This window comes from Oryx dammah, unplaced genomic scaffold, assembly GCF_014754425.2.
Source record: "Oryx dammah isolate SB20612 unplaced genomic scaffold, SCBI_Odam_1.1 HiC_scaffold_6, whole genome shotgun sequence".
NCBI classification, from domain to species: domain Eukaryota; kingdom Metazoa; phylum Chordata; class Mammalia; order Artiodactyla; family Bovidae; genus Oryx; species Oryx dammah.
In genome coordinates, this window is record NW_024070190.1 from 11,374,227 (window position 1) to 11,387,944 (window position 13,718).

The 13,718-nt window shown below is 50.4% G+C and overlaps 1 protein-coding gene across 12 annotated transcripts in view; it reads right to left on the minus strand.

Annotated features, from left to right (window-relative positions):
• Nucleotides 1-611: 611 nt before the first annotated feature.
• Nucleotides 612-13,718, minus strand: part of TRIM67 (tripartite motif containing 67) — a 60,850-nt gene continuing 47,743 nt past the window's right edge. For 5 of the 12 annotated variants that reach the window (XM_040242759.1, XM_040242762.1, XM_040242760.1 and 2 more), the window contains 4 exons: nucleotides 6,113-6,251; nucleotides 4,448-4,751; nucleotides 2,498-2,660; nucleotides 612-919 (listed from right to left, as the gene is read on the minus strand). In XM_040242759.1, the coding sequence (XP_040098693.1) occupies nucleotides 854-919; nucleotides 2,498-2,660; nucleotides 4,448-4,751; nucleotides 6,113-6,251 (672 nt within the window). In that variant the 3' untranslated portion in view covers nucleotides 612-853. Of the gene's footprint in view, nucleotides 920-2,497; nucleotides 2,661-4,447; nucleotides 4,819-6,098; nucleotides 6,252-13,718 lie in introns of all 12 variants that reach the window. The other 7 variants (XM_040242764.1, XM_040242763.1, XM_040242767.1 and 4 more) reach the window with 5 other exon arrangements.

Below are 13,718 nucleotides of genomic sequence, written 5' to 3' on the forward strand. Positions count from 1 at the left end.
TCACAGCTCAGGAATCTGAGAGCCTCGCAGCTCAGAAGAGTAACTCGGGTTTGCAGCTCACTTCTGGGGGAGCCAGCTCCCAAAAAAAGCCATCACCAGGTGGAGACTCAGCACACAGTGATTCAGATTCCAGGGTTTGGTGTTTAAGAACCGAGTGAATGAATTTTAGGAGACTGGTGTGTGTGTGCACACGGGTGTGTGAGGGGGTGTGGAGGGCAGAGAGACTGGTTGATTAATGAAGGACCTAAGGGAACTGTTTGAAAAAGTTCTCAACAGTTCAATGGGAGCGGCAAAGAGCAAGATGAATAATTAACGGCCCTCTCTGTGCATCCTCGTCTGCAAGTGGCGTAGCACATTGGATATGCCAACTGAAAACCCAAAGGATGACACTTCCTGGCAGAGATGGGAGCTGGCACCCTTTGTTCTCTGAAATGGTGCATCCAGCAAAGACTTGACACCAAGGATATAGGATTTCCGAGTGTCCCCCGACTCCTGCTCTCAGGATGCTTGTCACAGGGTCTGCCCTCCCCTTGCCCCCTTCCCTGCCCCCTGCAAAAGACAAGCATTGAAAACAGAAGGCAGGAAACCAAACGAAACCCCAAATACTTCCTCGCTGTCTTGACAAACGTCCTTCTTCGTGTCTGTAATGCCTGGTGGAACGACAGGAAGCACCCACGTTCACCTCCCTCTGTGGCTTCAGCGAGCATGGCCTGCAGACATTCTCCGTCCCTCAAAGAAAGCAGGTCTCTAAGATGCTCAGCAGCTGCTGGGTTGCACCCGGGATGTGGCTGTGCTCCCTCAGGGGTTATGTGAGTGCAGTGAGGGACGGCCACGCAGAGCAGGACCTGGCAGGCTAGTTGCCTGACAGCTTTGGCCGCCCCAGGTTCGTTGGCACTTCCAGTCCCGTGTGCAGAGTGACCTGGAAAAGAAGACGTGGTGATCAGGAGCAGAGCGGCCCCGCGAGCCCTCAACGCACACAGCTCGCCAGCTGTGCCCTGCCCTCTGCTCCAGGATCACCACAGGCAGCAGCCCGGCTTCTCTGTGTTGTGGAGTCTCCTATTTATCATGCTTGGCATCACTACCATCAGGCCCAGGAGCCTGCTCCGAGGAGCTGGTCTTTGCCTCTTTCCTCACAGTGAGAACTGCATACTGCCTGGTTCCCACGCTGCCCCAGCCTCCAGGAGCCTCGGCAAGGCTGAGATTCTTTGCTGCAGGAGGAATTGGGCTCAGGGTTTATATTTGTTTCTGCTTTCTTTCCATGGCCCTCTTTCCTTTCCTACATTTGTTTTCTTAACCCTGTGTAAGAACAGCCCATACTTCAGGCTGCCTCAGAGCTCTTTTGCAAATGAGTGGAGGTACAAATCAATCAAGAGCTTTGGCGCAGTGGTAAAGAACCCATCTGCCAGTGCAGGAGACATAAGAGATGTGGGTTCGATCCCTGGGCTGGGAAGATCCCCTGGAGAAGGGCATGGCAAGCCACTCCACTATTCTTGCCTGGAGAATCCCCATGGACAGAGGAGCCTGAAGGACTATATCCCATAGAGTCTCAAAGAGTCAGACACAGCTCAGAGACTGAGCACACACATGCACTGATTGATCTGTGCGCGAGTGGATGCTAAGCTCCTTCTGTCGTGTCTAACTCTGCAGTGCCATGGACTATAGCCGGCCAGGCTCCTCTGACCATGGGGATTCTCCGGGCAAGAATACTGGAGTGGGCTGCTCTCTTCTTCTCCAGGGGGTCTTCCCGACCCAGGGACTGAACCTACATCTCCTGCGTTGGCCGGTGGATTCTTTACCACTGCGCCACCCCACAAATCAATCAATAAGGGATAACACTCAGAGTCAGTGGACACCTTGGAACAGAGCTTTGCCCCTAACCCCATACTTCCCAGGGGAGGAGCCGTGTGTGAGAATCAAAGGCTGGCACACCACCCACGCTTCCCTCCACGCTCCTCTCTGTCCTTCACACCCTCATGGGGCTGCTGAGCAGGTAGCCCCCCAGGACTGGACTCGGCCCTGGGAGGATGCTGGCTTTCTGAGGGAACCAGAGAGGCAGGGGTGGGATGGGGGTAAATCCTTAGGCGTGGTCTCTCCCCAACTCTCCCTCCTCTTGGAGGAAAGCCACATGAGCCCCAGCACACACCTGGCCACCAGGGCCCTGCAGGACAGGAGGCACCGACTTGCTGGTCTGGCAGATTTCCCAGAGCATGCCGTCAGGACTTGCCCACCTCCTGCACCCTCGCTGCCCCTCCGTCCCCCTGCTTGTGCACAGACAGCCACCTTAGAGCTGCTGCTGCTTTCAAGGGGCCAAGTAAGGATTCATCACGCTGGAGGAGACTGTCTCCAGGCGAGGCCCGGGTGGGCGGTAGGTAAGCTCCTGGCCGGGCAGCACGCCATCGGCTTATTTAGAGCCCTCTTTGTCCAGCACACCTTGGAGGCCCACGGGCAGCGGGGGTGGGGGCCAGCAGGGGGCCCTGGCCCGGAAGGCGCACGGTACCTGAACGTTGCGGTTGAGGCTGAGGGCTGGCATGAAGACCCCGTCCACGTGGCTGAAGGCCGTGGGGCCCTGCTGCTGCCCATTGATGAAGAAGGTCAGAGTGTGCTTATTCAGGTCCAGCAGCACACCCACGGTGGCCCCCTTGCACACACCGCCTTCCGTCCTGGGGAGAGAAGCCGGGGTGGAGATGAGGACAGAAGGATCAGCTGAAGGCTGCTGGGGACCCCCTCGCCAGGAAACACGGTGCCTCCAGTGGAGCAGGGAGCTGGAACCCGCTGTAGAGCAAAGGACTAAAATCGGGGCCCTCGTGGTGAATGTAGTGACACTCCATCTCATGGTGGTTTGGATTCGCATCCACTGGGTGGGGCGAGCCTCTGGGTGGGGCATCACCCTCACTGTCTCCTTCCCGGGGGTGGGCGGGCCGAGTCCGTTAGACTCTCTCCTCCCTTAGCTGAAGTGGAGGTCTGCCTTGACACAGGAGGCTCTGCTCTGATCAGAAAACCATTTTTGTCCTTTCCTGATGGGGAATGAGCTGGTCAGCTGGAGAGCTGGTCAGCGGATGGTGGCTGAGAGCACGGGAAACGGCGAGGAGTGCTGGGTGGGTGTGGTCAGAGGGCAGGGCGGGACCCGGGGCAGGCCCAGCTGGTGGGCGTGGGGCTCGCAACTGGGCCTGTGGTGCTGTTCAGACACTGACCAACGGGTGGCGCTAAGGACCTGCCTGTGGCACAGGAAGGAGGCCCACCAGCGCCTCCCCAGGGTCTCCTGGCCCAGCCCAGTCCCCTCTCCACCCTTCCCCCGGAACTGGAGCCTGGGTCCTGAGTTAAACCCGGACACCATGTCTAATTAGCCCCAAGACTTGGACATTAACCTTAAGCCCTGATCTCATAATCTGCCAAATGGTGATAACAATCAAACTTTCCTGAGGCCCAAACGAAATCCCATGAGCCAGGGGCTTCCCACAGCACAAAGTAGGTTTAATAGATGCTTCTTGTTGTCACTCTCACCCCGGGGTATCTAGGCTCCCGTTTGGCCTGAGCAAGCAGAGAGGGTGCTGCTGGGCCTGGACCCGGTCCCCGGGCGGCCTGTGAGCAGACGGCCGGGCAGGCGCAGGGCCAGGCCGCCCAGCCCCCAGGGAGGAGCTGCCTGCTGTCACCCCAGGCCTGTGAATAAGGGATCACAGCCACTGAAAAGGCCGACGGTGGGGGTCCCATCTGCCTTCAGCCCCCGGGGACCCTCTGGCAAGTCCCTGTCCCAGGCCAGGACTCCTGGGGCCATCTGCAAGAGCACTGAGGTGGGCCTGGAGCTCTGAGAGCCCCTGGAGTTGACCTGGCCCAGTGCTGCAGTCCAGGGGGGTTGGTTCCTCGGGGCCTCTCGCCTCTCCCAGCAGGGGTGACGGCCCTCAGCAGACCGGGAAGGAGACCCCACAGCGAGGAGGTGGCTTGGAGGGCCACAACGCTCCAGTACTGGGGCCAGGGTCTCCCCCAGGATTCGACTTTCTCGTGCCTGGCCTGGTGACTCCACTCTCCCAGGCCAGCCTCAGGGCAAGGCAATGCTGGGGCTGCCCAGGTCAGAGCTGGCCACAGTGACCACCCCGGGGGCGCTACACTCCCTGCCTGCCTGTTTCAAGGCCCTGCGGTTGTGTGTGGGGAGTTCCGTGGTGACTCAGGCTGGGCTGAGGGGTGTGGAAGAAAGTGGAGCAGAGCCTGGAGGAGAACTGGAGCCCAGGGCTGGTGAGCCTGGCCTCGAGGCTTGCTGAGAGGCGTGCACACCCACAGCTCCACACTCCACCATATGCTCCCATCTGGGCTGCAGGCCAGCGGTTACGTCTCCCTGGGAACCGGACACCAAAGTGGTTAAGAACACTGCCCCCCACTGCGTCCCGATGCATTTGGGAAGGGCAGGAGGGCCTGGACACCAGGCTTCCCATCGGGGGCAGGCGGGGGCGCGCACCTGTTGGTGTGCGAGTTGCCGTGCATGAACCAGCTGCGGTTGTTGTCCACGTACATGGCCCAGGCCTTGTCGTCCTTGCCCAGCATCATGTCCTTGACCACGCTGGCCCTGGCCACCCCAAAGGCGGGGTCCGGGTGGTTGTCATACCGGTCCACGTGCAGCTCCCAGTAGTGCGCGCCCTTGGAGAAGGCCGCCGTGCCCAGCACCACCCGGTCGTCGTAGCTGCTGCAGGTGGCTGTCTGGTTGTCGTTGGACAAAATGATGTCCCGGTGCCCAGAGTTGGGGTCAAACGTGAACCAGGCCACTGGAAAGGAAGGGGTGGGCAAGAGGGGCAGAGTTGGGATGAGCTTGCTGGCAGTCTCTGACCCTGGCTCACAGACAGACTCACTGACATCTCTCAGGAAGTGGGCACACGGCATTGAGTGTTCTTCCCTGCTCAATTCACACACACATGCACGCACATACACATTCACACTCTCTCCTCTGTGTTCATCCAAGTGCCCAATCCCATGACCCCAGCTGGGCCAAGTACACAGGCATCCAGGCCCCTATCTACATGCTCTCATGGAATCTTGGTTTCTACAGCACTCACGCACATTTGGGGCGCTATTAGGAGTGAGGATATACATCCAGCCCTGCGTCATGGGAGAGAGACTCGAGAGGCAGAGAGGTGAAGTGGGGTCACCAAAGCTCCCGCGCTCTATTCTCCTCCCACAGCCCACTGGCAGGTGAGGGCTTCTAGGGGCACACAGCTGGGGAGCCCACCCCTGGGACAGCACCATCTGCCCATCCCTGGGGGGTGGTTCAGGCTGTCTGTGTTCCTGAGGGCAGCCAGAGGATGGGCTGGGATAAGTGAAAGTTTTAGTTGCTCAGTCATGTCCAATTCTTTGTGACCATATGAACTGTAGCCCACCAGCCTCCTCTGTCCATGGGATTCTCCAGGCAAGATTACTGCAGTGGGCACGCCCTCCCTCCAGGCAATCTTCCTGACCCAGGGATCGAACCTGCCTCTCTTGTGTCTCTTGCAGTGCAGGTGGATTCTTTACCTGCTGAGCGATCAGGGAAGCCCTGGGACAAACGTTGACAGTAACACAGGGCTGGTACCCTCCAGGGACCCCTGAGGCCCGACAGGTACATGTTCGATGTAGCAGACCAGACCTTACATCACCCCTCGACGCTTAGGATTCACATGATCAAAATCCAGTGGAGTGTGGATGTGCTCTGATTGCCTGCATCCTGAAAGGACACGGCGAGGTCTGCAGCACTCAGACCTGAGCTCTTGTATGCGGTGCTCGAGGGGCAAGTTCCTCCTGGCAGCCTCCTGCCTTCTTTCCTCTGGGACATCCCACCACTCTTGGCCCCTTGGAAGTGAGGCTACACACGGAGTGTAATCTCCCTGTGCCTCTCAACCTCTAGTCTCACTTTCCAGATCCAGAGAGTAGGGTGAAGGAATGCCTCCTTCCTTTGTGATGGGAGGGCAGGGAGCAAGGAGAGTGGATCAGGGGCAGGGCTGGAGGAGATGGACTCACCCAGCTGCCACCTCTCTCCTTTACCCCTGATGCCTTCCTCACCAGCAACTCACAGATTTTCCCTGCCCATCTGTCTGCCCATCTGATACGTGGGCTGGGCCTGAATCTGTTTCCCCTGCGACACCCCAGTGCTCACCGTCGGATGTCTGCAGGACCACAGTCTTACTGTAGGGCCCAACGCCGGAGGAGTTGAAAGCCTTGACCCTGGCGTTGTATGTGCTGTTGAAGTGAAGGCCGTCGATGGTACACAGGGTCTCCTTGCCAACATACACCTCCTGGAAGAGACACAGACCACTCATCAGGTGCCCCTGTTATGTGGAAAATTTCTCTTAGTCACATGTTGCATCGAAAGTGCTATCATCCCAAGAGTGCTATTTTTAAAATTAATTAATTAATATTAATTGCAGGCTAATTACTCTGCACTATTGTGGTTTTTGCCATACACTGACAAGTACAGCCATGGGTGTACATGTGTCTCCCTGTCCTGAACCCGCCTCCCGCCTCCCTCCCCATTCCATCCCTCTGGGTTGTCCCAGTGCACCAGCTTTGAGTGCCCTGTTTCGTGCATCAAACTTGGACTGGACATCTATTTCACATATGGTAATATACATGCTTCAATGCTATTCTCTCAAATCATCCCACCCTTGTCTTCCACAGATTGCAAAAGTCTGTTCTTTATATCTGTTTCTCTTTTGCTGTCTTGCATACAGGGTTATCATTACCATCGTTCTAAACCCTATATATATGCACTTAGTTCAGTTCAGTCACTCAGTCATGTCTGACTCCTTGAGACCCTATGGATTGCAGCACGCCAGGCCTCCATGTCCATCACCAACTCCCAGAGTTTACTCAAACTCACATCTATTAAGTCAGTGACGCCATCCAGCCATCTTATCCTCTGTTGTCCCCTTCTCCTCCCACCTTCAATCTTTCCCAGCATCAGGGTCTTTCCAAATGAGTCAGCTCTTCCTATCAGGTGGCCAAAGTATTGGAGTTTCAGCTTCAGCATCAGTCCTTCCAATGAACACCCAGGACTGATCTCCTTTAGGATGGACTGGTTGGATCTCCTTGCAGTCCAAGGGACTCTCAAGAGTCTTCTCCAACAACACAGTTCAAAAGTATCAATTCTTCGGCGCTCAGCTTTCTTTATAGTCCAACTCTCACATCCATACATGACTGCTGGAAAGACCATAGCCTTGACTAAACGGACCTTTGTTGACAAAGTAATGCTTCTGCTTTTTAATAAGCTGTCTAGGTTGGTCATAACTTTTCTTCGAAGGAACAAACGTCTTTTAATTGCATGGTTGCAGTCACCATCTACACTGATTTTGGATCCCCCCAAAATAAAGTCTTGTCAGTGTTTCCACTGTTTCATCTATTTGCCATGAAGTGATGGGACCAGGTGCCATCATCTTAGTTTTCTGAATGTTGAGTTTTAAGCCAAATTTTTCACTCTCTTCTTTCACTTTGATGAAGAGGCTCTTTAGTTCTTCTTCACTTTCTGCCATAAGGGTATATGGTATTTGTCTTTCTTATTTCATGCTGTATAATAAGCACCAACCAGTAATGTTGAAGAAGCTGGAGATGAACAATTCTTTGAAGACCTATAAGACCTTCTAGAACTAACATCCAAAAAAGATATCCTTTTCATTATAGGGGACTGGAATGCAAAAGTAGGAAGTCAAGAAACACCTGGAGTAAAAGGCAAATTTGGCCTTGAAGTACAGAATGAAGCAGGGCAAAGGCTAATAGAGTTTTGCCAAGAGAACACACTGGTCATAGCAAACACTTTCTTCCAACAACACAAGAGATGACTCTACACATGGACATCACCAGATTGTCAACAGCAAAATCAGATTGATTATATTCTTTGCAGCCAAAGATGGAGAACCTCTATACAGTCAGCAAAAAGAAGACCAGGAGCTGACTGTGGCTCAGATCATGAACTCCTTATTGCCAAATTCAGACTGAAATTGAAGAAAGTAGGGAAAACCACTAGACCATTCAGGTATGACCTAAATCAAATTCCTTACAATTATACAGTAGAAGTGACAAATAGATTCAAGGGATTAGGTCTGATAGACAGAGTGCCTGAAGAACTATGGATGGAGTTTCATGACATTGTACAGGAGGCAGTGATCAAGACCATCCCCAAGAAAAAGAAATGTAAAAAGGCAAAATGGTTGTCTGAGGAGGCCTTACAAACAGCTATAAAAGAAGAGAAATGAAATGCAAAGGAGAAAAGGAAAGATATACCCATTTGAATACAAGGAGAGATAAGAAAGCCTTCCTCAGTGATCAGTACAAAGAAATAGAGGAAAACAATAGAATGGGAAAGACTAGAGATCTCTTCAAGAAAATTAGAGATACCAAGGGAACATTTCATGCAAAGATGGGCTCAATAAAGGACAGAAATGGTGTGGACCTAACAGAAGCAGATGATATTAAGAAGAGGTAGCAAGAGTACACAGAACTATACAAAGAAGATCTTTATGACACAGATAACCACGATGATGTGATCACTCACCTAGAACCAGACATCCTGGAATGTGAAGTCAAGTGGGCTTTAGGAAGCATCACTACAAACAAAGCTAGTGGAGGTGATGGAATTCCAGTTGAGCTATTTCAAATCCTGAAAGATGATGCTGTGAAAGTGCTGCACTCAATATGGCAGCAAATTTGGAAAACTCAGCAGTGGCCACAGGACTGGAAAAGATCAGTTTTCACTCCAATCTCAAAGAAAGGCAATGCCAAAGAATGCTCAAACTACCACACAATTGCACTCATCTCACATGCTAGTAAAGTAATGCTCAAAATTCTCCAAGCCAGGCTTCAACAATACGTGAACTTCCAGATGGTCAAGCTGGATTTAGAAAAGGCAGAGGAACCAGAGATCAAATTGCCAATATCCGCTCGATCATCTAAAATTCAAGAGAGTTCTAGGAAGACATCTACTTCTGCTTTATTGACTATGCCAAAGCCTTTGACTGTGTAGATCACAACAAACTGTGGAAAATTCTTCAAGAGATGGGAATACCAGACCACCTGATCTGCCTCCTGAGAAATCTATATGCAGGTCAAGAAGCAACAGTTGGAACTGGACATAGAACAACAGACAGGTTCCAAATTGGGAAAGAGACCGTCAAGGCTGTACATTGTCACCCTGCTTATTTAACTTATATGCAGAGTACATCATGAGAAATGCTAGGCTGGATAAAGAACAAGCTGGAATCAAGATTACCAGGAGAAATATCAATAACCTCAGATATGCAGATGACACCACCCTATGGCAGAAAGTGAAGAGGAACTAAAAAGCCTCTTGATGAAGTGAAAGAGGAGAGTGAAAAAGTTGGCTTAAAGCTCAACATTCAGAAAACTAAGATCATGGCATCTGGTCCCATCACTTCATGGCAAATAAATGGGGAAACAATGGAAACAGTGTCAGACTTTATATTTTTGGGCTCCAAAATCACTGCAGATGGTGACTGCAGCCATGAAATTAAAAGACGCTTGCTCCTTGGAAGAAAAGTTATGATCATCCTAGATAGCATATTTAAAAAGCAGAAGCATCACTTTGCCGACAAAAGTCCGACTAGCCAAAGCTATGGTTTTTCCAGTAGTCATGTATGGATGTAAGAGTTGGACTATAAAGAGAGCTGAGTGCCGAAGAATTGATGCTTTTGAACTGTGGTGTTGGAGAAGACTCTTTAGAGTCCCTTGGACTGCAAGGGGATCCAACCATTCCATCCTAAAGGATATCAGTCCTGAATATTCATTGGAAGGACTGATGCTGAAGCTGAAACTCCAACACTTTGGCCACTTGATGCAAAGAACTAATTTGGAAAGACCCTGATGCTGGTAAAGATTGAACGTGGGAGGAGACAGAGGATGAGGTGGTTGGATGGCATCACTGACTCAGTGGACATGCGTTTGAGTAAGCTCTGGGAGTTGGTGATGGACAGGGAAGCCTGCCATCCTGCAGTCCATGGGGTCACAAAGAGTTGGATGTGACTGAGCTGCTGAACTGAATGGAATAGGCTCCAGTTTCATCCACCTCATTAGAACTGACTCAAATGAATTCTTTTTAAGAGCTGAGTAATATTCCATTGTGTATATGTACCACAGCTTTCTTATCTATTCATCTGCCAGTGGACATCTAGGTTGCTTCCATATCCTATCTATTGTAAGCAGTGCTGCGATGAACATTGGGGTACATGTGTCTCTTTCAATTCTGGTTTCCTCGGTGTGTATGCCCAGCAGTGGTATTGCTGGATCATATGGCAGTTCTATTTCCAGTTTTTTAAGGAATCTCCACACTGTTCTCCATAGTGGCTGTACTAGTTTGCATTCCCACCAACAATGTAAAAGGCTTTCCTTTTCTCCACATCCTCTCCAGCATTTATTGTTTGTAGACTTTTGGATAGCAGCCATTCTGACTGGCGTGAGATGGCACCTCATTGTGGTTTTGATTTGCATTTCTCTGATCATGAGTGATGTTGAGCATCTTTTCCTGTGTTTGTTAGCCATCTATATGTCTTCTTTGGAGAAATGTCTGTTTAGTTCTTTGGCCCATTTTTTGACTGGGTCATTTATTTTTCTGGTATTGAGCTGCATGAGCTGCTTGTATATTTTGGAGATTAATTCTTTGCCAGTTGTTTCATTTGCTATCATTTTCTCCCATTCTGAAGGCTGTCTTTTCACCTTGCTTATAGTTTCCTTCGTTGTGACAAAGCTTTTAACTTTAATTAGGTCCCATTTGTTTATTTTTGCTTTTATTTCCATTACCCATGAGTGATATTAATAAGTAGATTTGGGATGAGTGGTGGCTGGGTTTCAGGCCACGTCCGAGTTGAACAGAAACCTTTACTGGTGGCTGATGGGATTCCTCTGCTGTGAAGGTATGGGGTTCAGTAGCTGTGAGGCTGCCTGAGAACGTCCTGCCTCCCCAGAGGGCAGTTCTCATCGATAGGACTCTGGAGCCCAAAGATGGGGGTGCACAAAATGGTTGGAGCAAGAGGAGATCGTCGGATTTCAATGGGAATTTAAGCTGGAAAACATGAGCTAAGCATCGAAGTAGACAAAATAAACAGTATTTGAAAAGGAAGCATCATCACACATGATGGGAAAAAGCAGACGGAGGAAGGGTGTGGTCAAGCACAGGTGGTTCAAGTTGATTTGGCCACTTCCGAGTGAGAGAGCCACTCCACCTCCTCCCACCTCTCCCACTGCTGAAGCTGGCATCTTCCAACTCCTTGGGCCTCCTGGAGCTGCTTTTCTCCTGGTTTCCCAGTCAGTTCAGTCATTTAGTCATGTCCGACTCTTTGCGACCCTGTGAATCGCAGCATGCCAGGCCTCCCTGTCCATCACCAACTCCCGGAGTTCACTCAAACTCATGTCCATCGAGTCAGTGATGCCATCCAGCCATCTCATCCTCAGTCGTCCCCTTCTCCTCCTGCCCCCAATCCCTCCCAGCATCAGAGTCTTTTCCAATGAGTCAACTCTTTGCATGAGGTGGCCAAAGTACTGGAGTTTCAGCTTCAGCATCAATCCTTCCAATGAACACCCAGGGCTGATCTCCTTTAGAATGGACTGGTTGGATCTCCTTGCAGTCCAAGGGACTCTCAAGAGTCTTCTCCAACACCACAGTTCAAAAACATCAGTTCTTTGGCACTCAGCTTTCTTCACAGTCCAACTCTCACATTCATACATGACTACTGGAAAAACCATAGCCTTGACTAGACGGACTTTTGTTGGCAAAGTAATATCTCTGCTTTTTAATATGCTATTTAGGTTGGTCATAACTTTCCTTCCAAGGAGTAAGCGTCTTTTAATTTCCTGGCTGCAATCACCATCTGCAGTGATTTTGGAGCCCCCAAAAAATAAAGTCTGACACTGTTTCCCCATCTATTTCCCATGAAGTGATGGGACTGGATGCCATGATCTTAGTTTTCTGAATGTTGAGCTTTAAGCCAACTTTTTCACTCTCCTCTTTCACTGTCATCAAATGGCTTTTTAGTTCCTCTTCACTTTCTGCCATAAGGGTGGTGTCATCTGCATATCTGAGGTTATTGATATTTCTCCTGGCAATCTTGATTCCAGAGTGTGGGCATTTCTGCATTGAACCCCAGAGGTCCTTTTCTAGAACATTTACTTCAAACTTAATTTGTCCTGTTAACTGCCCCGAAATACATAGTCTTACTTTTGTCATTACATAAAACATCATTCCTGGGCTTCCCTTAGGCTCAGTGATGAAGAATCTGCCTGCCAATGTAGGAAACACAAGTCCGGCCACTGGTCTGGGAAGATCCCACAGGCCGTGGAACAGCTGAACCTGCATGCCGTAATGACTGAGCCTGTGCTCTAGAGCCCACGTGTTGCAGCTACTGAGCCCACGTGCCTCAGAGCCTGTGCTCTGCAGCAAGAGAAGCTACTGCAGCGGGAGCTGGTGTACCACAACTAGAGAGGCCTCTGCTCACCACAACCAGAGAGAGCCCATGCAGAAAGGGAGACCCAGCACAGCCTGAGTAAATAAAATTATAAAGCACTATTCTTGCTTGATTACTTGGGGGTGTTATTCTTCATTTTTTTTTTTTTTTTTGAGTTATTGATAATAATAGCTGTGTGCCAGCTATTATTGTATAAGGCATCTTAATCCTTACACAACCCTGGGACATTGCTATTATTTTTTATGTTTTACTCACAAGGACACTCAGAGAGGGCGGGAAACTTGCCCAAGATCACAGTCAATCCATTTAGAAGCCAGGGTTCAAATCCAGGCCTGTCTGCGTTAAGTCCATGATTTTCCCACCATGACACACTGTCCCTCAGAAACTCGAGCCCTTGGCTCCAGCTTCTATTAATGGTCACGTCTCAAAGGGGGGAAGCCACTGAGCTCTGTGGCTTCTTCTTTTTTTGGTAAATATTTATTTACTTATTTATTTGGTTTCACTGGGTGTCATTTGTGGCACATGGGATCTTATAGTTGTGGCTCACAGGCTTAGCTGCTCCTCAGCACGTGGGATCTAGTTTCCCAACCAGGGATCAAACCCATGTCCCCTGCAGATTCCTAACCACTGACTACCAGGGAAGTACTGGCAGCTTCTTTTAATATCCTCCTTCATCCCATTTCAAAACCATAAACTGTCTTCCTGGTTTCTGGTTAGTCAAGGAACTGTCAGTTCCTCGCTCATTTGCATGACCAGAAGGGCTGGGGTTCAGGACCCAGTGTATGACCTGCTCTTCCTGGCCCATGTGACTTCAGCTTCTCTCTTCCCTAAAGAGCCCATATTCCCAGGGACTCAATTTTTCCTCATAGAGTACTACAACTCTGGCATTCACAAAACAAACAAAAAAAAAGAAAAGACGCAGGTGCAAATCCCACTGAGGGAAACAAAAGGAACAGTGACTCTGGTAAGATTCCTTGAATGGGTACCAGCTCCAGGGGAAGTATGAGAACTGTTATGATTGCTCTGGTCTGTTACAATGAGTCTTTATTTAGTCTCTTGGGGACAGAAAGCTGAAGCACTAAGAAGAGCCAGAGTTTGTGCTCCCTGGAGTTCATTGTCAACCACATTACTGGACAGGAGTCTGAACTCCACTGTGATCTCTCAGTAGAGCTCTGCTGGAGGGATGGGGTGGGGAGCTGTCAGGGTTCCTACCACAGGGTGAGGCTGGAAGATACATTTCGGACTCACTTAAGGGTCTTTACTCTCCCCATGTATTTCCCCACTGGGGACCTGAAC